This window comes from Phytophthora sojae (assembly GCF_000149755.1).
Source record: "Phytophthora sojae unplaced genomic scaffold PHYSOscaffold_7, whole genome shotgun sequence".
Taxonomy (NCBI): domain Eukaryota; phylum Oomycota; class Peronosporomycetes; order Peronosporales; family Peronosporaceae; genus Phytophthora; species Phytophthora sojae.
The window spans coordinates 3,912,291-3,932,236 of NW_009258121.1; the positions used below are offsets into that span (position 1 = coordinate 3,912,291).

At 54.6% G+C, this 19,946-nt stretch overlaps 7 protein-coding genes across 7 annotated transcripts; 4 read left to right on the top strand and 3 right to left on the bottom strand.

Annotated features, from left to right (window-relative positions):
- Positions 1-613: 613 nt before the first annotated feature.
- On the bottom strand, positions 614-2,158 carry PHYSODRAFT_337137 (hypothetical protein; the record flags this gene model as incomplete). The annotated part of the gene is made up of 1 exon (XM_009534759.1): positions 614-2,158. One exon carries the CDS (start codon positions 2,156-2,158, stop codon positions 614-616), a length of 1,545 nt encoding a protein of 514 aa, XP_009533054.1.
- Positions 2,159-4,118: 1,960 nt separating this feature from the next.
- PHYSODRAFT_406446 (hypothetical protein) lies at positions 4,119-4,436 on the top strand (the record flags this gene model as incomplete). Its single annotated transcript, XM_009534760.1, has 1 exon — positions 4,119-4,436. A coding segment is annotated over one exon (318 nt), but the record flags the coding sequence as incomplete, so codon positions are not given.
- Positions 4,437-6,299: 1,863 nt separating this feature from the next.
- PHYSODRAFT_337139 (hypothetical protein) lies at positions 6,300-6,848 on the bottom strand (the record flags this gene model as incomplete). Its single annotated transcript, XM_009534761.1, has 3 exons — positions 6,300-6,380; positions 6,430-6,520; positions 6,592-6,848. 3 exons carry the CDS (start codon positions 6,846-6,848, stop codon positions 6,300-6,302), a joined length of 429 nt encoding a protein of 142 aa, XP_009533056.1.
- A 5,734-nt stretch (positions 6,849-12,582) lies between these two features.
- On the top strand, positions 12,583-13,682 carry PHYSODRAFT_304262 (hypothetical protein; the record flags this gene model as incomplete). Its single annotated transcript, XM_009534762.1, has 4 exons — positions 12,583-12,614; positions 12,740-13,042; positions 13,128-13,456; positions 13,489-13,682. 4 exons carry the CDS (start codon positions 12,583-12,585, stop codon positions 13,680-13,682), a joined length of 858 nt encoding a protein of 285 aa, XP_009533057.1.
- Positions 13,683-14,793: 1,111 nt separating this feature from the next.
- On the top strand, positions 14,794-16,338 carry PHYSODRAFT_261658 (hypothetical protein; the record flags this gene model as incomplete). Its single annotated transcript, XM_009534763.1, has 1 exon — positions 14,794-16,338. One exon carries the CDS (start codon positions 14,794-14,796, stop codon positions 16,336-16,338), a length of 1,545 nt encoding a protein of 514 aa, XP_009533058.1.
- A 1,398-nt stretch (positions 16,339-17,736) lies between these two features.
- On the top strand, positions 17,737-18,042 carry PHYSODRAFT_517190 (hypothetical protein; the record flags this gene model as incomplete). Its single annotated transcript, XM_009534764.1, has 1 exon — positions 17,737-18,042. One exon carries the CDS (start codon positions 17,737-17,739, stop codon positions 18,040-18,042), a length of 306 nt encoding a protein of 101 aa, XP_009533059.1.
- Positions 18,043-18,348: 306 nt separating this feature from the next.
- Positions 18,349-18,873, bottom strand: PHYSODRAFT_404335 (hypothetical protein; the record flags this gene model as incomplete). The annotated part of the gene is made up of 1 exon (XM_009534765.1): positions 18,349-18,873. A coding segment is annotated over one exon (525 nt), but the record flags the coding sequence as incomplete, so codon positions are not given.
- Between the last annotated feature and the right edge of the window lie 1,073 nt (positions 18,874-19,946).

Sequence of the window (19,946 nt, forward strand, 5' to 3'; positions counted from 1 at the left end):
GGATCTCGTGTCAGCAGGGCGGCCTCTATCGCTGGGAGTCAGTTGGATTTCGTAAATGGGCGGATACGAGAATGGTAACACTGTCGACGATTTCGTTTTAACTAAACACATAAAAGTGTTGACCGTAAATTTGAGTCGTTATTTACGAAGTTGCTAACATCCTCTATTAATATTCTTTTGTTTGTCGTTTTCTCAAATATCCAGCTGTATGTACTGTAGTTGCAGCGGGTTGTACATTAACGATCACAGTGTATCGACGCTGTCGCTGATCAGTCGCCACGTGATGGTCACGCCCACCTGAAAGTGTACTCGGACCTCCTGGAATGAAGAATAGGTAGGCACCATGCATCCTTCTGTCCAAGCCGGTCGAGGACACGCCCATCTTAGCCAAGTTTTGGCTAGGTACGTAGCAACATTATCAGCAGTCACGCATTAGATGATAGAAAGCTTGACAGACACTCAATTTAAAGCCATCTTGAAGGATACAACACGAGACACTATATTGCTGTTGCTCTTAATAAACGTGTCGGGCACGGATACGAAACATCGATCCTGATGCCACTCTATGATATATCACCAAGCTGCGCTGCCTTCTGCGCTGCTGCGGCTCGGCTTAGTTGGTGCTGTTGTTGCGGATGTAGTACGGCTCGTCCTGGAACTCGGTCTCGCAGTACGGGAACAGCGTGTCGTCGTCCGAGGGCGTGAAGAGCTCCTTGCCGGCGTGGATCATGACGTAGCAGCCCGTGACGGCGCACACCACGATCACCAGCATCGACGCGCCCTTGTCCACAAACGACATGCTCTTCCAGAACACGCGCAGGTAGATGATCAGCGGCATGAGCAGGCAGCTCGTCGTGTGGGCGGTGGCACCCGTGAAGTCCTCCAGGTCCAGGAAGCGCTTGCGCGCCAGCACAGCGATGATCACCAGAACCACAATGATGCAGATGCGCAGAGCGATGTAGCGCAGCGGGTTGTTCTTGTACGGCGCGTGGAGCTGCTCCTCCGTGATCTCCTCGCCGAACTCGAGCGCCACGCGCAGGTGCGACATACGGCCCTCCGTCTTCTCCACGAGGCTGGAAGCTGACACCTGGCGGTTGGCCGCGTCCATGGGCGTGGAACTCTGGATGTACGAGCGCTTCTCCTGGATCTCCAGGTCCATGTCCACGTTCGCCTGGTCCACCTCGCCGTTGAAGCGAACGATCTCGGGGCCCTTGTGCATGCCCAGGATCAGGCGCTCGGCCATGAAGAACGGAGGCATCATGAGCGTCGAGAAGGCGATCGAAATGTGCACCTGCATGAACAGGTACGACATCACCACGGCGCCGCGGTCGGCGGTGAAGCCCAGAGGCGCCAGGCCGAGCGGGTCCGACGTGCTCACGATCGAGTACAGAATGTTGCCCGACAGCTGGCAGCCGCCGGCAGTGTAACCAGCCAGGGCGACGGCCACGAAGAAGGCCGAGATGAACAGGATGGTGATCACGACCACGCGCGGCATGCGCTGCGGCTGCGAGTGCTCGCGCTGCAGGTCGGGCACCACGATGGCAGCGCCGTACGCCAGCGCGAGGTTACCGAAGCACGTCAGCACCTGGTGTAGCGTCACGTCGGGCGACGGGATCGAGCCGTGGTCGCGCATGTTCCACTGCAGCACCGACACGGCAATGATGTCGGCGATGACCGTGCCCATGCAGCCGGCGAAGGCCATGCCGGCACTCTCCTTGAGCGTCGGGATGAGGCACACGGGGACGACCATGAGCGCCATGAAGATGATCCAGAAGATCTGGCTGAACGAGTCCGGGAACAGCACATCGAGCAGCGTGCTGCCGAGCACCAGGAAGGCGCAGGGCACCAGCAGACACACGCCCATCTGAGACACCACCGTGAAGAAGCGGCCCCACTTGCCCAGGGCCCACTCGCCCAGGTCACCGTACGTCTTGACGGACGACGGCGCCACCAGCATCACCTTGGACAACTTGAGCGTGGCGTACGTGTTGGCGAAGATCATGAAGGCCAGCGCGATGGACGCGAACAGGGGGCCGGCGCGCGCGTAGTTGGAAGGCATGGCCAGCGAACCGATGCCGCACACGCAGCAAAAGAGATTGAAGGACGCCTTGGCGTCCTCCATCGTGAAGAAGGCGGTCTTGCCGTTGCTGGACGGCATGGTGCGGGACGGAGGAAAACAAACGTCGAGCGGCGCGAGGCGAAAGTTGCTTCTCTTGCTGCTGCTGCTGCTGGACCTCTCCGAGAGAGCGCAAATTCCAAAGTGAGCAAGTTAAAGCAACGCTCGAGCGAGCGACGCAACCAACTTCCTCCTCTGCTTCTCTTCGGGTCCGCCGCCGATTTGCTCCTCGTGTGTCCTGCTCAGTGAGCAAGGCGGCCGGGCAGAGCCGATGCGACCGACGGCTCTTTTTTCGGAGCGAGCATAGTGGGCGCAAGTGCGGCGTGCAGAGCAGCGTGCAAGCTCGCCTGTGTCGGGGGCCCCACTTGGCTCAGCCAAAGTTGGCTGCATCAGGGGCGCTTTGTGAGCTCATGTCCCTGCTTGCAACAAGTTGCCGTTGCAGCAGAGACTTGCATCCAGGCGAGATACGGACCACCACATGAAGGCAAGGCGCGGGCGCGGCGCTGAAGATCCCCCTCCGTTTAAGGATGCGCCTCGGACGACCGTCTCAGTTGGGAGATGCGCTTTCGCCAATCTCAGCGACTGTCACAGTCGAGCACATGTGGACGAATCAGCGTGTCCTCTCGCTGTCGGCGATAAGGTATCGCGGGTCAACGATGCGGCATCCCACTGTTTGAAACGCAAACCGCATCCATACCTTATAGCTGACAATCAAGTCTGAGGAGAACTCGCGATTGGAGGCGGGCGCTACTGCCGACGCATATCCTGAAGATAACCTACGCCGGACCTTATTTCGAGGGACAACCTCGCGCTGCCTAGGCCCACTCTCCAGGGCCTTTCCGGTGCAGGGGGCCGCTCTCTACCCTTGTGTGCTCGGCGAGCACTGCTCGCTGCTTGCAAGTAGAACTGTCGACGTCCGGGCTTCTGGACGTCGACTGGACGTCAGCAACACCTTAGTGAAGGGTCGTTATTGACGTCCCTTGACACCCTACCAAATTAAGCCATATAATTGGCCAAAAAGGTTATTTGAACGCCAATCAGAAGCACGCCATGTCTTAGCTCGTCAATGCCACATTCACGAAGCAAGCTGCGCCACATCAAGTGTTCGGGATGGACAAGATCTCAAATGCCGGAGCGCCGTCCATTTCCTGCGTGAGTGAGCTTCAGATCAACGACCAGTGGTCTGTTGTCGGCCTCATCCTCCAATTCGCCGCCCAGATCGAAGTCCACACTCACGGGCCTGTGAGCATGGAAGCTCATTCCGATATGCGAGGCCACGTCTAGCCGGTGGCTAGCCCCCTCCAAGAAGCTGCGCAACACGTCGTCTTCAAGAAGCCGTCCAGCGTCGTCTTCAAGAAGCCGTCCAGCGTCGTCTTCAAGAAGCCGCCCAGCGTCGTCACCAAAGCCACCTCGGAAAAAGGCAAGAAAATCAACTCCAACAAAAACCTCTTCGCGGAGACCAGCACGAAAGCGCCCAACTCCATCCAAGACAACTACACCAAGGCGAGCTCTTTCAAGGACAAGTACCCCGTCGGGACCAACGCGTGCAAGGCTGACTGCGCCATCCGAAACCCGCATGCAAAATGCAGCCCGGTTAAACCATTCAGCTTTCAGCCCAAGCTCACACGAACAATTTCATCAGGTCCCGACCGCCAACGGCGTCACGAGTTGCCCGGCTGGAAGGGCATTTGAGGCCCCTAAGCAGCGGGACAAGGCGTACTGTCAGTTCGTCGTATGTGTGGTAGACGACAAGTACAAAGATATTCCAAGGCAAAACCTCACCCGCGACCACGCCAAAAGCTTTTATTGCTTTGGCTGCAAGGAAGAGCTTTCCATCAAGAAGGGAAAGAGTTTGGTTGGCCCCCACATGCGGAAATCCCACATCGAGGCCTTACGGGCTTTCAAAGAAAATGAGCGGCGTGAAGCAGCCCTGAAAGAATCGAACCAACTGGTGAACTTGTTTGAACGAGAAGATGAATCGGAACAGAGCTTCTTCGAGGGCATTTTGTCGGAATGGGTGGGTACGGATTTGCGACCTACAAGTATCATCGGCGACAGAGGATTCGCGAAGGCGATAAGGTTTGCAAGCAGCGCAACCACTGTTCTTGAGATCCCGTCGAGACAAACGGTCGCGCTCCGTGTCCACGAGAATGCTTCAGAGCGCCGTTTGTCACTGCGAGTGATGCTGGTGAGCGACAACGAATGTGACTTCTATTCGGCCTCGTCGGATATTTGGACTTCGATAAAGTGTGAAAGCTTTATAAGCTTAACGGTTCACTACCTTGACAGCCTGTTCAACATGAAGTCGTGGACACTTGAAGTTACCTCTATTCCTGAGAAACACGATTGAAGCCATTGCAGATGTACTGTTACGTTGCTTTGCGTGGTGGCGTCTGGACCCCAAGAAGTGTGTTCGATTTCTACGAGATGCTGCGTCGAACATGAAACGTGGATGCACCCTCCTTGGGCTCAATCATCGATCATGCGCAGTGCACTCACTTCACCTCGTTGTAGCCGCGGCGCTTCTGCAGAAAGGAGATGAACGAAAGAAGGCGATAGCAGTTACTGATGGTGCCAGCACCGGTGTTTGTCCTGGCGAAGTTGGCAGTACTCTCGGCAACGACGTCTGTGTGCGCAGTGAGCAGTATGTGGAAACGGAAACCCAGTGGATAGATGAGCAGCTGGATGCCTTGGAAAATGGCCCGGACTCGGACGACGACGGTGAAGACGAAGAGTTTATTAGTGAAGCTGATATTGATGCGCTTTGCGGGGAAGTTGCCAGTTTTGTTGCAGAAGCCGAGAAATCGGCGGCTATGGAAATTAGCTCGGCTGATATGGAGCTGGTTCGCAAAACGGTTCGAAGGTTCCGAAAGCTGGCGGACAACTTCCATCGCTCACAAAAGGCTCGCAATCGACTAGATGAGCTGCAGTCTACTCGAAAAGAGCCCCTAAAAGTGTTGATCGATTGCCCGACGAGATGGAACAGCACAATGGTTATACTCCAGAGCGTTTTGGATTTGCAGCCTGCGGTGAAAGATTTTTTCCTGTACATTAAGTCGGAAGAAGGCGAGAAGGAGTTTAACGATCGATCTACAAAAACGTTGAAGCTTCCAAGTGCCAAGCAGTGGTTCATGATTCAGTGCCTGGTCGAGCTGTTGGCCCCGTTCAGCGTTGCCACCACTATGCTCGATGGAGAAACCTATCCTACGCTGATATCTCTTCATATTTTCATCTCTTCACTCAAACGATGGACAACCAACAAATATTTGATGTTCTCTATACAAGTGTCGAGAAGGAGGCATACGCAATGGAAGTGCTATCCATCATGCAATCCGTCCGCCGAAGCTTTTCAGCCTTGTTGAAGCAGCGGCTTGATAAGGGGGCAGACCCCGACCTTTTGTGGATATCGTTGCTTGACCCCTACATGACGAATTCGGCGATTTTCACTGCGGATGAATATGAGAAGGCGCGGGAGCAGTTTGCCGATGAGATGTTCGTGTTAAAGAAGAAGTCTGCTTTGGTTCACAACGACGCAGCTCGTTCTCAAAGCCCTGAAAAGCGAATGACTGATGCTACAGACCGCGCTCGACAGAGCTTCCTAAAGATGTTGTACGGATCGAGAACGTCAAGATCATCAGCTGCGACGGACGACAAGTTAAAGACTGACTGCGAGTGGGAGCTAAGCAGCTACTTGAAGCAGTCGAGCGAGGCGGAGGTCAAAGATCCCGACAAGCCCCCATCGGCTTTGTCGTGGTGGAAGCAGAACCATTCAAAATTTCCGACTATTGCTGTTCTCGCAAGTGGCTTGGATGCATCGCTACATCGGTGCCCTCAGAGCGCGCGTTTTCCACTGCAGGTAACACAGTTACAAAACGACGTTGTTCGCTGAAGGCTAGCACAGTTCGGGATATGGTGTTTATGGCTCAAAATGGAGCAGCATGATATGTATCTAGTTAGTGATGACAACACTGTACTAACATGTATAATGTTTGTATGCGCCTTCATAACGAAACTTCTTCACGTATGTAACTCATTTCAATGGTGCTTCTGCGATAGTATTGAATGAAGATGGTAGAGCGCTTCTGCAATTTTGGGCCACTCCGTCGGATCCAGAGACACACAAGCCGTGCACAAGTCCGGCATCGATTGAACTAACCTGATGAAAACTAAACAGCGCCACCATCTAGATGATGACCACCTCAGAGACTTTGTGGTCTGAGTCAATATCCCCGCAGCCTTTTGCGTGTGAATACGAAATGACATGCTGATCCAACACGGGCAGTACGACTCCGACCAAGAACATGTCGACGTACACACACCACCTCCAGCGCCATCCACCGCGACATGCCAACGCCGGCCGTCATCTCGTCGTCTTCTCGCTTAGCTGTGAGATTGGTCTCTAGGCTGGAGGCGAGCTGGACGTTATCGACTTCAAGTCTCGATGCAGTACTTAAGTCTCAAGCGAGTGGAGATACGTGAGCACGTACGCCGCGTTCCGAGCGATCGTCAACTTGCTGAGCTCAAAGCCTGTGGTGTTTTCACACACACTCAGCAACGCGCGTAAGTTTCCACCCTCCATAATCTCCGAGACGGCGCACAAGTCCGTCAGTGAGTCCCAAGCCATGCCCGCGAACGGGACACTGCGCGCGTGCTCGAGCGTCGCCATGAGCTTCACGTCGGCCAGGAGTGCGTCCACGTGCTCGACGCTCTTGCGCACTTTCAGCAGCAGCATCTAGACCGAAACGAGCCGATGGTTGAACAGGCGTCTCTGGAGTCGTCGATGGACTTGGCTTCCGGCTCCATGAGGGAGAATGGGACCTGTGAAGCCGTTCTCTTCCTCCCGCTCAGTGTCGCGAGACGGGTTAGTCTGGCCGACTGTCGGTCATTGCCGCACGTCGTACGGGCCTACTCAGAGGAGGGGTCAGCTGAGTTGACGATCAACTTGGCCACGTTGGCGGCTAGGTATGGCGTGTCTGTCACCACGAAGTTGTAGCCTTCCTGCAAGTCGCGGGAATACAACCTAGAGGTGATGAGAGTTCGCATCAGGCCACAAGACAAGCGGCACAGCACAAGACCAAGGGAGTTCTGTTATCTGAGACTACCTGTGTATTATCGGCGCGTAGGCCTAAGGGTAGAGAATCCGATCCCTTAGAAGGTGGCAATCTAGCGTTCCTGAGCTTGTAGTCAACTACGGTAGTCGAGCTAACATGCCACAAAATAGAATGCGAGCCGCCATATGCAATGAAGCAGCCCCCACAAGTGGCATCTCACTATTTCGAAATAGTGACCAAGCGGGGGGGGCGTTGATCAGACGTCCGTTGGCGACTTTTGACGTCTGGGTGTTAACCTTCGATAACACCGGACGTCGACAGCTCTCCATCCTTGCGAGGATCATTGATCGCTGATGCCAGCAGCTGCCCGAGCGCTCCGGATTTCTCTAGCTGTAACACGATTCTTGGGCGTTGCCCACACCGGGACGCTCGCCCTGTAAATGCAGGGCGCAGACCGGCAGAATTGTGGACCCGGCCACTACCGATATGTGTGTGCCAGACAGACCACAGCGTCGTCGCTGGACAAATCCTGCGCCGCTAAACGGCAAAATAGCACGTTGAAGACGGCGTGGCCTTATCTTCAAGCTAAGCTAAAATGCATGTGTAGCTGCTGGCTTCGCCGTCCGAAGGCAACGTGTGCCGGCGCGGCGGATGGGCTTGCCGCCTCGCATGTTATTAACTGAAGGTGGAAGGATGCGCGGCACTGAAGCGGGCGGCCGGCCATCCGTCAACCGAGACGGAGCGCTGTGCTCCTCGCCCATCCCTCCGTGCAACAACTCGCTCACTTGGGTTCCGGTGCATATGTAAGGCACACACTGTGAGCATGACCCCATCCTCCTTGGGCGGCCCTAGACTTGGGCCCGCCTCTAGGAGCATCCCCGTATCCGGTTCGCGCGTGTCTAGCTGTTGTATTTGTAGGCAAGGTGTAAGGCGCTCTCGCCCCGATCGGGGCCCGAGTCGGGCGGCGCTCCCTCTTCTCGAGTCGATCATGAACAGCAGTTCGTGTGCTCGGAACTTTCCCTTCCATGACAAGCAGCGCGTCAACAGGCGCGCGCAGCGGCTCCGCGCGGGCGTCCAGGCTGGACTCCAGCAACCAGCCTGCATTACATGTACACGTGATGTGAGTTAAAGGCTGAGCGGCTCGCCTATGTCGGTCATAGAGTCTATGCCCCGACACGCGGCAAGAAAGCAGGCAAAGCTGGTGCCCTAAAGTACAAGGAGCTGCAGCACCGGAGATCCATGACAAGCGATGTGCGAGCGAGGCAACGACTGCCCGGTGCTGCAGCTCCTTTAGCTTTTGGTGCTTCGCTGGCAGCAAATCGCTGCGCCTTTTGAATTGTGCAGCCCTGGTCGGAGTTTGAAAAGTTATTTTTTTTGTTGAGACGGGTGGCATTGCCGCCCGCTTCAGGCTGCTGCATCGCGATTCGGAACCCGCTCCTTGGCTGGCAGCGCGAGGATTTGTCAGCAACATGGCAGCATTTCGAGTCGAAAAGGCGGAGCAGAAGATCTATCAGCAACATGGCAACATTTCGACTGGATCAATTGACGTACCACGCTAAACGGCGTGTTTTTCTGCAAAAAATACACGGCCATCCAAACAATAGGATTAGGTACCCTTGTTTTGGTGCTTCGAAAGCCCCGCGTGCGAGACGACTCACCAGGGAGCTAAGCTGGAGGCGCTGAAGACCATCCAGTCGTCACGGAGTTACGTGTGGTGTGGCGACTGGTGTTGAGTGGCCTGGTGCCGTGACAAAGTAAACACGAAGCATACTGTGGAGTAACGAAATCCGCTTACATCTATTAATAGAGTACAGTACACTGTTCTACGCCATTCACGTCGGCACGGAGACGCAGGGCCAGCACTACGGAGCCAATGCGTAGAGCGCGGGGCTTGTATTTATCCATACATCATGCAAGGTGTCGCCGCCAAAACTCTTCAAATGGGGTCGTTACGGTGACCTCATTTACCGACAACGGCGGTTACGAGGAGGACACCTGTCCCACGAAACCGAAACGGCTGCAACTGTTGGGAGACTCCGAACACCTCCAAAATCAAGGTTCAGAAATTCGGTAATCTCGGCCGGAAATTCGGCATCAAGTCAGCGCCCACCGTGGCCGATTAGGCAACACCGAAGACATGCCGATCCAGGTCTATAGTTAGTAATGAATGTAAGTAAAGATTCTATTTACCAGAAACAAGGAAACCCATCCTGAATTTGCGCTGTGGAGTATTGATAACTCGCTACACCTAGCTAGATCTAAGCCGACTCTATCTTTTTAGTCTTTACCCGGATTTCCGTTAAGTTACGTATTTTGTCTAACTGGGCCCCTCTTCTATGGCATGTTGTCCGGAAACTTGTTATAAGTGCAAACGACTAGCAGATCGAATTCAGATACGTACTTCGCATCTTATCAACTCAAGCTCCCATATGTATGGGCCATTCACGATGTTGTAGATGTACTCGCAATCAATAGAATTGTATTCCGGGGGCGATACATTTACAAGGGCTATACATGTATTGGTCGAATCGCAGACTGGTGGACAAGCTCAGCGTAACTTAAGCAACACCACATCAGGAAGGCCGGATAGAGACGCCCGTCAGCGAGCCGTAATACAAAGCGAACCGAAATGAACAGATGCCTTGCCCTTAGCGGTTGTTTGGCCTTAAGGCCCGTTCTCAACCGGCCGCATGCGGCCGCACCGCATCGCACAGTTTTGTACAATGCGGCCGCATGCGGCCGCATCGGTTGAGAACGCCCGTGCGGTCGCATTGTGCGCCCTACCCGCACATCGGCTAATTCGAACTCAAAACATACCACAAGCAGCAACGCGAAGTATGATGAGTTTTGCCGAAGACTCGTATTTCTCGATGCTAGCTCATACACCAACTGAAAACAATATATGAACAAGTACTTGTAGGCCTGTAGTGGATTAATGCTAAATAGGTATCCGACGTACCAGTAGATTAAAACCAAACAGCAAGAATGCAAGGCAACTCACAAAAACTATAATGAAAACGGAAACTCGTTAAAAATATCTAAATCGGCCATCGATTTTGAAGCTACACGCGCTCTACGCTAAAGGAATCTATTTTGCTTTGTGCAGCAAAAGATTACGCACTTATATTTCTTCATTATTCTGGTGGGGTTAACTTACAAGTAGCTTCTGTAGCATAAGTTGACGATCCACTCATTGAGTAGCTCCACCATATCGCTGTAGGTGGACGGTTTTTCTTCACACTGCTGGTTGACCAGCGTAGTAGATCTTTTTGTATCGCTTTCCTTATTGTTGTCTGCGCCAGGTTTTTGCTGAAGATGTTTGCAATATGCAGAAACACAACAAGTTTTTCGACATACTCACATTTTATTTTAGTGCTAAACCTCTGTTGACTCAAATAAAAAGCTCTACTGATGCCACCTAACCGTGCCTTTCGCCTCAGCACGCCTTCGCCGATATCGTGCGGGCATGGATGTATACGTTAGCTCGCTTGAAAGCCCAAACATCATGGTTGCCCATATCCGCCAAGTTGGCTGTGGATATGGGCTGTTTGTCATCATAAATCAAGTAAAGTTAGCAAGGTCTCGAATGCATAACAACAATCATCTCCATAGGCACTGCAGCCGAATTGTTTGGCCCATATATATGGTATGCACGTGCTGGTAACTGTCGGCAGCAGTCGCAGCTATTAATTTTTATCTCACGGTACACGATAACATTTAACTCTCACGCACACGACTCCGTCAACCGATGCATGTTATGACTACATGTATATTGGCTGATACATAACTTCCACTCGTAGGGCATGATACGCTAGTGCATGTTGATCAACGCCTGCTAAAGAGCAGGTAGACGTAGTACACGCTTCCCGGTGGTGGGGTTTCTACATCTAAAGGTAGTTTCCACTACCTGGAACATGTATCTACTTCGAAATAGATGTAACATTACACGTCCTGTACGATGCACTCAATAATAACGCGAAATCGTGTACATGTAGGCCGGATAGAGTAGCGGGCCCCCTTTGTGTTGGCGTCCGCTAGCAACCAGCGGCCCGAACACCTCGAGTAGAAGCTAAAATACAAGGTTGACTTCTTTGGCAGTCAGGAGTCAAATTGACGCCTTGTCGGCTGTTGTCTGATAGGGTACTGTACAGCAGGTGAGTCAATAAGAGCGCTCTGATTGGTGCTGCGGCGTGCAACCCCTACACACTCTCGTGCGGCGACTTCGCCGCATGCGGCCAACTCGCTGCATGAGCGCCTATTTTTGCATGCGGCCGCATGCGACCACCTACCCCACTAACCAATCACAAGTCCTTTTTTCGGCTCATGCGGCGAGGAATTCCGGTTGAGAACGGGCCTAAGTCTTGTCTAGCTGCGTGCTATTAGGAGGCAAAATGAGGACTGAATTGAATGAAACAGGCAAACTACAGCTTCGTGCTCTGTTCTGCCCTCTGATCTAAAGCGATTTAGCGAAACTAACGCAGCAACGGACGCACCCACGTGCACCCATGCGATCGAGGACGGACGGTCTTTGCTGAATCCCTGACTTTGAGCGCCAGCAACCGCTGGAATCTCCGTTACAATAAAGTTGTCACACCTAGAGCCTAGGCGATAATCTTGGGGTCGAGGCGCCAACACGCAGCTTTTCCATACTGGAGCAGAGTACGTAATGACACGCGCATGTTTTCGGAGATACAACTGAAAGCGAATATCTTAGTCTACACAAAATGTGGCAGTCGCTAGCAGAGCTAGATCTTGTTGAACTTGCCGGTCAGCCGATTTGACTGGATTATCAGGATTCTTTATCAAGCAATTTATTAATATTTTATCCTCAGAAAAAAGAGACCTCTCACTTCTGTGCATTCCACTTTCTCGCCCTGTGTGCAGTATTTGATAATCTGAATTCCGTATATCGATACGCCGATTACGGAGTGGAACATGAAGTACCGTACGACGAATCCGTAAGCAATACTGGGGCGTACTCCAGCAATTGGCACTCCCAACAAGGGCATTGCCACCCCAGTTTTCGTCGACAACATCATATCTGCTTCTCGACCGTTTGTACACCAGCCTCCTGTATCACAGTTGCAGCCGTTTCGGTTTCGTGGGACAGGTGTCCTCCTCGTAACCGCCGTTGTCGGTAAATGAGGTCACCGTAACGACCCCATTTGAAGAGTTTTGGCGGCGACACCTTGCATGATGTATGGATAGATACAAGCCCCGCGCTCTACGCATTGGCTCCGTAGTGCTGGCCCTGCGTCTCCGTGCCGACGTGAATGGCGTAGAACAGTGTACTGTACTCTATTAATAGATGTAAGCGGATTTCGTTACTCCACAGTATGCTTCGTGTTTACTTTGTCACGGCACCAGGCCACTCAACACCAGTCGCCACACCACACGTAACTCCGTGACGACTGGATGGTCTTCAGCGCCTCCAGCTTAGCTCCCTGGTGAGTCGTCTCGCACGCGGGGCTTTCGAAGCACCAAAACAAGGGTACCTAATCCTATTGTTTGGATGGCCGTGTATTTTTTGCAGAAAAACACGCCGTTTAGCGTGGTACGTCAATTGATCCAGTCGAAATGTTGCCATGTTGCTGATAGATCTTCTGCTCCGCCTTTTCGACTCGAAATGCTGCCATGTTGCTGACAAATCCTCGCGCTGCCAGCCAAGGAGCGGGTTCCGAATCGCGATGCAGCAGCCTGAAGCGGGCGGCAATGCCACCCGTCTCAACAAAAAAAATAACTTTTCAAACTCCGACCAGGGCTGCACAATTCAAAAGGCGCAGCGATTTGCTGCCAGCGAAGCACCAAAAGCTAAAGGAGCTGCAGCACCGGGCAGTCGTTGCCTCGCTCGCACATCGCTTGTCATGGATCTCCGGTGCTGCAGCTCCTTGTACTTTAGGGCACCAGCTTTGCCTGCTTTCTTGCCGCGTGTCGGGGCATAGACTCTATGACCGACATAGGCGAGCCGCTCAGCCTTTAACTCACATCACGTGTACATGTAATGCAGGCTGGTTGCTGGAGTCCAGCCTGGACGCCCGCGCTGAGCCGCTGCGCGCGCCTGTTGACGCGCTGCTTGTCATGGAAGGGAAAGTTCCGAGCACACGAACTGCTGTTCATGATCGACTCGAGAAGAGGGAGCGCCGCCCGACTCGGGCCCCGATCGGGGCGAGAGCGCCTTACACCTTGCCTACAAATACAACAGCTAGACACGCGCGAACCGGATACGGGGATGCTCCTAGAGGCGGGCCCAAGTCTAGGGCCGCCCAAGGAGGATGGGGTCATGCTCACAGTGTGTGCCTTACATATGCACCGGAACCCAAGTGAGCGAGTTGTTGCACGGAGGGATGGGCGAGGAGCACAGCGCTCCGTCTCGGTTGACGGATGGCCGGCCGCCCGCTTCAGTGCCGCGCATCCTTCCACCTTCAGTTAATAACATGCGAGGCGGCAAGCCCATCCGCCGCGCCGGCACACGTTGCCTTCGGACGGCGAAGCCAGCAGCTACACATGCATTTTAGCTTAGCTTGAAGATAAGGCCACGCCGTCTTCAACGTGCTATTTTGCCGTTTAGCGGCGCAGGATTTGTCCAGCGACGACGCTGTGGTCTGTCTGGCACACACATATCGGTAGTGGCCGGGTCCACAATTCTGCCGGTCTGCGCCCTGCATTTACAGGGCGAGCGTCCCGGTGTGGGCAACGCCCAAGAATCGTGTTACAGCTAGAGAAATCCGGAGCGCTCGGGCAGCTGCTGGCATCAGCGATCAATGATCCTTGCAAGCAGCGAGCAGTGCTCGCCGAGCACACAAGGGAAGAGAGCGGCCCCCTGCACCGGAAAGGCCCTGGAGAGTGGGCCAAGGCCGCGCGAGGTTGTCCCTCGAAATAAGGTCCGGCGTAGGTTATCTTCAGGATATGCGTCGGCAGTAGCGCCCGCCTCCAATCGCGAGTTCTCCTCAGACTTGATTGTCAGCTATAAGGTATGGATGCGGTTTGCGTTTCAAACAGTGGGATGCCGCATCGTTGACCCGCGATACCTTATCGCCGACAGCGAGAGGACACGCTGATTCGTCCACATGTGCTCGACTGTGACAGTCGCTGAGATTGGCGAAAGCGCATCTCCCAACTGAGACGGTCGTCCGAGGCGCATCCTTAAACGGAGGGGGATCTTCAGCGCCGCGCCCGCGCCTTGCCTTCATGTGGTGGTCCGTATCTCGCCTGGATGCAAGTCTCTGCTGCAACGGCAACTTGTTGCAAGCAGGGACATGAGCTCACAAAGCGCCCCTGATGCAGCCAACTTTGGCTGAGCCAAGTGGGGCCCCCGACACAGGCGAGCTTGCACGCTGCTCTGCACGCCGCACTTGCGCCCACTATGCTCGCTCCGAAAAAAGAGCCGTCGGTCGCATCGGCTCTGCCCGGCCGCCTTGCTCACTGAGCAGGACACACGAGGAGCAAATCGGCGGCGGACCCGAAGAGAAGCAGAGGAGGAAGTTGGTTGCGTCGCTCGCTCGAGCGTTGCTTTAACTTGCTCACTTTGGAATTTGCGCTCTCTCGGAGAGGTCCAGCAGCAGCAGCAGCAAGAGAAGCAACTTTCGCCTCGCGCCGCTCGACGTTTGTTTTCCTCCGTCCCGCACCATGCCGTCCAGCAACGGCAAGACCGCCTTCTTCACGATGGAGGACGCCAAGGCGTCCTTCAATCTCTTTTGCTGCGTGTGCGGCATCGGTTCGCTGGCCATGCCTTCCAACTACGCGCGCGCCGGCCCCCTGTTCGCGTCCATCGCGCTGGCCTTCATGATCTTCGCCAACACGTACGCCACGCTCAAGTTGTCCAAGGTGATGCTGGTGGCGCCGTCGTCCGTCAAGACGTACGGTGACCTGGGCGAGTGGGCCCTGGGCAAGTGGGGCCGCTTCTTCACGGTGGTGTCCCAGATGGGCGTGTGTCTGCTGGTGCCCTGCGCCTTCCTGGTGCTCGGCAGCACGCTGCTCGATGTGCTGTTCCCGGACTCGTTCAGCCAGATCTTCTGGATCATCTTCATGGCGCTCATGGTCGTCCCCGTGTGCCTCATCCCGACGCTCAAGGAGAGTGCCGGCATGGCCTTCGCCGGCTGCATGGGCACGGTCATCGCCGACATCATTGCCGTGTCGGTGCTGCAGTGGAACATGCGCGACCACGGCTCGATCCCGTCGCCCGACGTGACGCTACACCAGGTGCTGACGTGCTTCGGTAACCTCGCGCTGGCGTACGGCGCTGCCATCGTGGTGCCCGACCTGCAGCGCGAGCACTCGCAGCCGCAGCGCATGCCGCGCGTGGTCGTGATCACCATCCTGTTCATCTCGGCCTTCTTCGTGGCCGTCGCCCTGGCTGGTTACACTGCCGGCGGCTGCCAGCTGTCGGGCAACATTCTGTACTCGATCGTGAGCACGTCGGACCCGCTCGGCCTGGCGCCTCTGGGCTTCACCGCCGACCGCGGCGCCGTGGTGATGTCGTACCTGTTCATGCAGGTGCACATTTCGATCGCCTTCTCGACGCTCATGATGCCTCCGTTCTTCATGGCCGAGCGCCTGATCCTGGGCATGCACAAGGGCCCCGAGATCGTTCGCTTCAACGGCGAGGTGGACCAGGCGAACGTGGACATGGACCTGGAGATCCAGGAGAAGCGCTCGTACATCCAGAGTTCCACGCCCATGGACGCGGCCAACCGCCAGGTGTCAGCTTCCAGCCTCGTGGAGAAGACGGAGGGCCGTATGTCGCACCTGCGCGTGGCGCTCGAGTTCGGCGAGGAGATCACGGAGGAGCAGCTCCACGCGCCGTACAAGAACAACCCGCTGCGCTACATCGCTCTGCGCATCTGCATCATTGTGGTTCTGGTGATCATCGCTGTGCTGGCGCGCAAGCGCTTCCTGGACCTGGAGGACTTCACGGGTGCCACCGCCCACACGACGAGCTGCCTGCTCATGCCGCTGATCATCTACCTGCGCGTGTTCTGGAAGAGCATGTCGTTTGTGGACAAGGGCGCGTCGATGCTGGTGATCGTGGTGTGCGCCGTCACGGGCTGCTACGTCATGATCCACGCCGGCAAGGAGCTCTTCACGCCCTCGGACGACGACACGCTGTTCCCGTACTGCGAGACCGAGTTCCAGGACGAGCCGTACTACATCCGCAACAACAGCACCAACTAAGCCGAGCCGCAGCAGCGCAGAAGGCAGCGCAGCTTGGTGATATATCATAGAGTGGCATCAGGATCGATGTTTCGTATCCGTGCCCGACACGTTTATTAAGAGCAACAGCAATATAGTGTCTCGTGTTGTATCCTTCAAGATGGCTTTAAATTGAGTGTCTGTCAAGCTTTCTATCATCTAATGCGTGACTGCTGATAATGTTGCTACGTACCTAGCCAAAACTTGGCTAAGATGGGCGTGTCCTCGACCGGCTTGGACAGAAGGATGCATGGTGCCTACCTATTCTTCATTCCAGGAGGTCCGAGTACACTTTCAGGTGGGCGTGACCATCACGTGGCGACTGATCAGCGACAGCGTCGATACACTGTGATCGTGGGTTTCGGCCCTATGGCCCTTAGAGCATCTCCAGCGGTTGGTCTCAAACACGGTTTTATCCTAAAAGTATCGCTGTTAAGACTTGGCCGAGACTTAAGGCTTCCACCAGAAGGTCCTATTGCACGTTTTAACTTCACCGGGACCTATAGATTGGCTTTCGAGTCGTAAAATAAGACCACAATCTTAATGCCACCCATACAAAACTGAAGAGTCACCGTATTTAAAAGATTGCACCAAGACTGAAAGCAATTTTCACATGCGGGAATGGACTTATAAGACTCGCTTTAGAACTCACCACTGGAAGTAAGTCGGTCTGCGCGGGTCTCAACTGTAAAATTGTGGTATCAAAGACCCTGTTACGTCTTAGGATAAGACCCACCGCTGGAGATGCTCTTAGGCCCTGGTCTAGGTAGAAATTCGGAAAGTCATTCTGAAAAATAGCGTTCCCTCATTGGCTAAAAATGGTCCCTTGCTCGGAACGAGTTTCGGTGGTTCTCAGAATTCCTCGCAGATGTATTCTGAAGTGAGAACGAGTTTGCTGTCTCTGCCTGTGTTTATTCCGCAAGCATTTACATTTTCCCTGTTCATTCGCAAGTGCGAACGCCGCGCGCAACGAACTGTCGCTACCGCAGCATCCAGCGCGTACCCCACCATGGAAGTCAAGACCAAGGTTGCAGTTCTGTGCGTGATGCAGTGTATTTGCGCAACGCTCGCCGCTCTTTGCAGTGATCGTCGTCGACTTGGTGGCGCAAAACGAGAACACGTCAACACCTTCGCTGCCACAGCGTTTGACCGTGCCATGCAGACCAAGAAAACTAAGTGGTTCCATAAGAAGATGCGTGCGACAAGCGTACGTTCCTCGCTGTGGTGGCGCGCGTCCGGCAGGAATGGATTGGGATCAGTCACCACAATGCAAAGTTCGACATCACAAAGCGCGTTGCCGTAACGCTGATCTATCTCTCTACCGGTGGCACCATCGACAGCGCTGCGTCGCTGATGGGAATGTCTAAGTCAAGTGCCGTGATGTACATCAACCAAGTATTGGCGGTTCTCTCACGCATGGCGAAGCAGCACATATTCATACCGACAACGCAGACAGAAGTCGACTGTGTGCGAGAGGGATTTGAGAATATATCAGGTTTCCCTGACGTTATCGGTGCTGTTGACGGGTCGTTGATTCGGATCTGCCGCCCCGCTGAGCACGAAGGATGGTATTGCAGAAAAAAATTTCCGGCCGTCAACATGCAAGCCGTTGTCGATCACAAGACCCGTTTTCGTTCGTACTGTATCCGATCTGGTTCTATCAACGACCGGGCTCGAGACGGCTAGTTGTAGAATGAGGTCGGCAAAAGCCAAGCTTTCTTCGGCGCTTCTTCGATGTTTTACGCTAGGTATAGTACCGCACAAATTCTCAGAACTCGTGCTGACCAGGTTCTAAGTTGGGAACCAACCTCGGAACTCGTCTACTTTGACTACAAACTCGGGAAAAGTTAGGGAGCAATGAACTCGGGAGCATTGGGGCAGAAAAACTACAGCATGTGGTGTTAGCAACTCACCATACGAACAACTTCAACGCAATGTTCAGCAATGCAGCGTGTATTGTGTATATATTAAAATCTAATCATCTAATTCACGCAGCCCAGCATGCCCCCATGAGCGTGGGCGCAGGAACTCTTGTTGAAACTCCTCGTCGTCTTGGTGAAGTAATTCCTGATAAGACATTGTCAGCGGAGCCATTCCCACACGAGAAGTGTCGAGACTTTTCTCGACCAGCTCGAACCGCGATGGTTCTCGCGTGCTGTCAATTCCGTGCCCAGCTTGGTGCGGACGAGGATGCTCTTCCACTCGTTGACGTTTCTCTCGTGGCGCAGGCCCAACTACTCGGGAGGCTCGAGCCGAGGCTGTCCCCGGCAGCCACCAGTGCTTGTCGAAGTGCTCTGGCATCAGCTTCAGCGCTCCAGCAGACTCTATGATAGCAATCAAATCGTGCAAACAAGGGCGCCCATGGATGCGTCTGTATACCCCGTTGCAATCACTGCGCGTTATGCCACGAACGACGATCTTGTGTGCCTCTCGCCACTTCTTGTTTGTCTCCTTTAATGCATGAACGCTAATTATCTTGACCACCGCAGAGTAGTTGTGGTTGCGGAACAAGACAGGGATATTCTCAGGCCCAGTTTCGCCAGGGCTCGTACGGGGCCCCTGCGTATGCTGCTCCGATGTACGCCGCGCCGTCTTACGACCAGCGCGCGTATCAGGCGCCTTACCGCGACCCGACGCCGCGCTTCGAGGAGCTGCGCTCTTCTCCACCGGGCCACCCACCGCTTCCTGCGGGGCAGCCAGAGCCAAAAGGTCATGATACCTCTTAAGACGACCCACGTAAAACGTCGGGTGAGTCGTCATCGACTTGGGCAAGTCTATGGTGTACGCCGCGCCATGCCGGCTGAGGACCGTGAAGGGTCCTATAAAGCGGTGCTTCAGCTTGTTGCTCTCGACCGAGCTAACAGTGTTTAGCGGTAGGTTTCTAGTATCTAGGAGAACTAAATCCCCAACCTTAAGCACGTTCATGTTTCCTCTTCCATTTCGGTCAGAGTACTCCTTCTGTTTATCTTGGGCTTGCGCCATGGTGTCTCGCACCCTGCTGATTATGTTCAGCCTGTCTTCGGCAAACGAGGACAGTTGCTTCCGCAAGGCGGCTGGACTCACGTCCGAGACTTGGGAGGAAAAGGTTTTCCGAGCCTCTCCCCCACTTAGGACCGAAGCCCCGGTACTGCCTCGTAATGTGAGCGGCACCTGAGAGTGACGCAACCCGTTCAGGTAAAAGGGCGTAAAGCCCGTCGATGCATGTACCTCATTGTTGAGTGCGAACTCCACCATGGGCAAGCGATCAGCCCAAGAGCGGGGCATCTCCGCGCAGATACTGCGGAGCGTGTCCTCGAGCACGCGATTGACGCGCTCCGTCTGGCCATCCGTCTGCGGGTGGTCCGCCGTCGACATCGACAGCCGTGTGCCGAGAAGGCGAAACTGCGTCTGCCAGAACGTAGCGGTGAACCGCGGGTCTCGATCAGAGACAATGGTCTCGGGCAGACCGTGGTGTCGGAAGACACAGTCCATGAACAGGCGAGCGACCTCGTCGCCAGTGACGGTGTCACGAACTGGAGCAAAGTGTACCATCTTGCTCAGACGGCACACGATGGCAACAACACCAGTGTTGCCACGGTCATCGGCCGGAA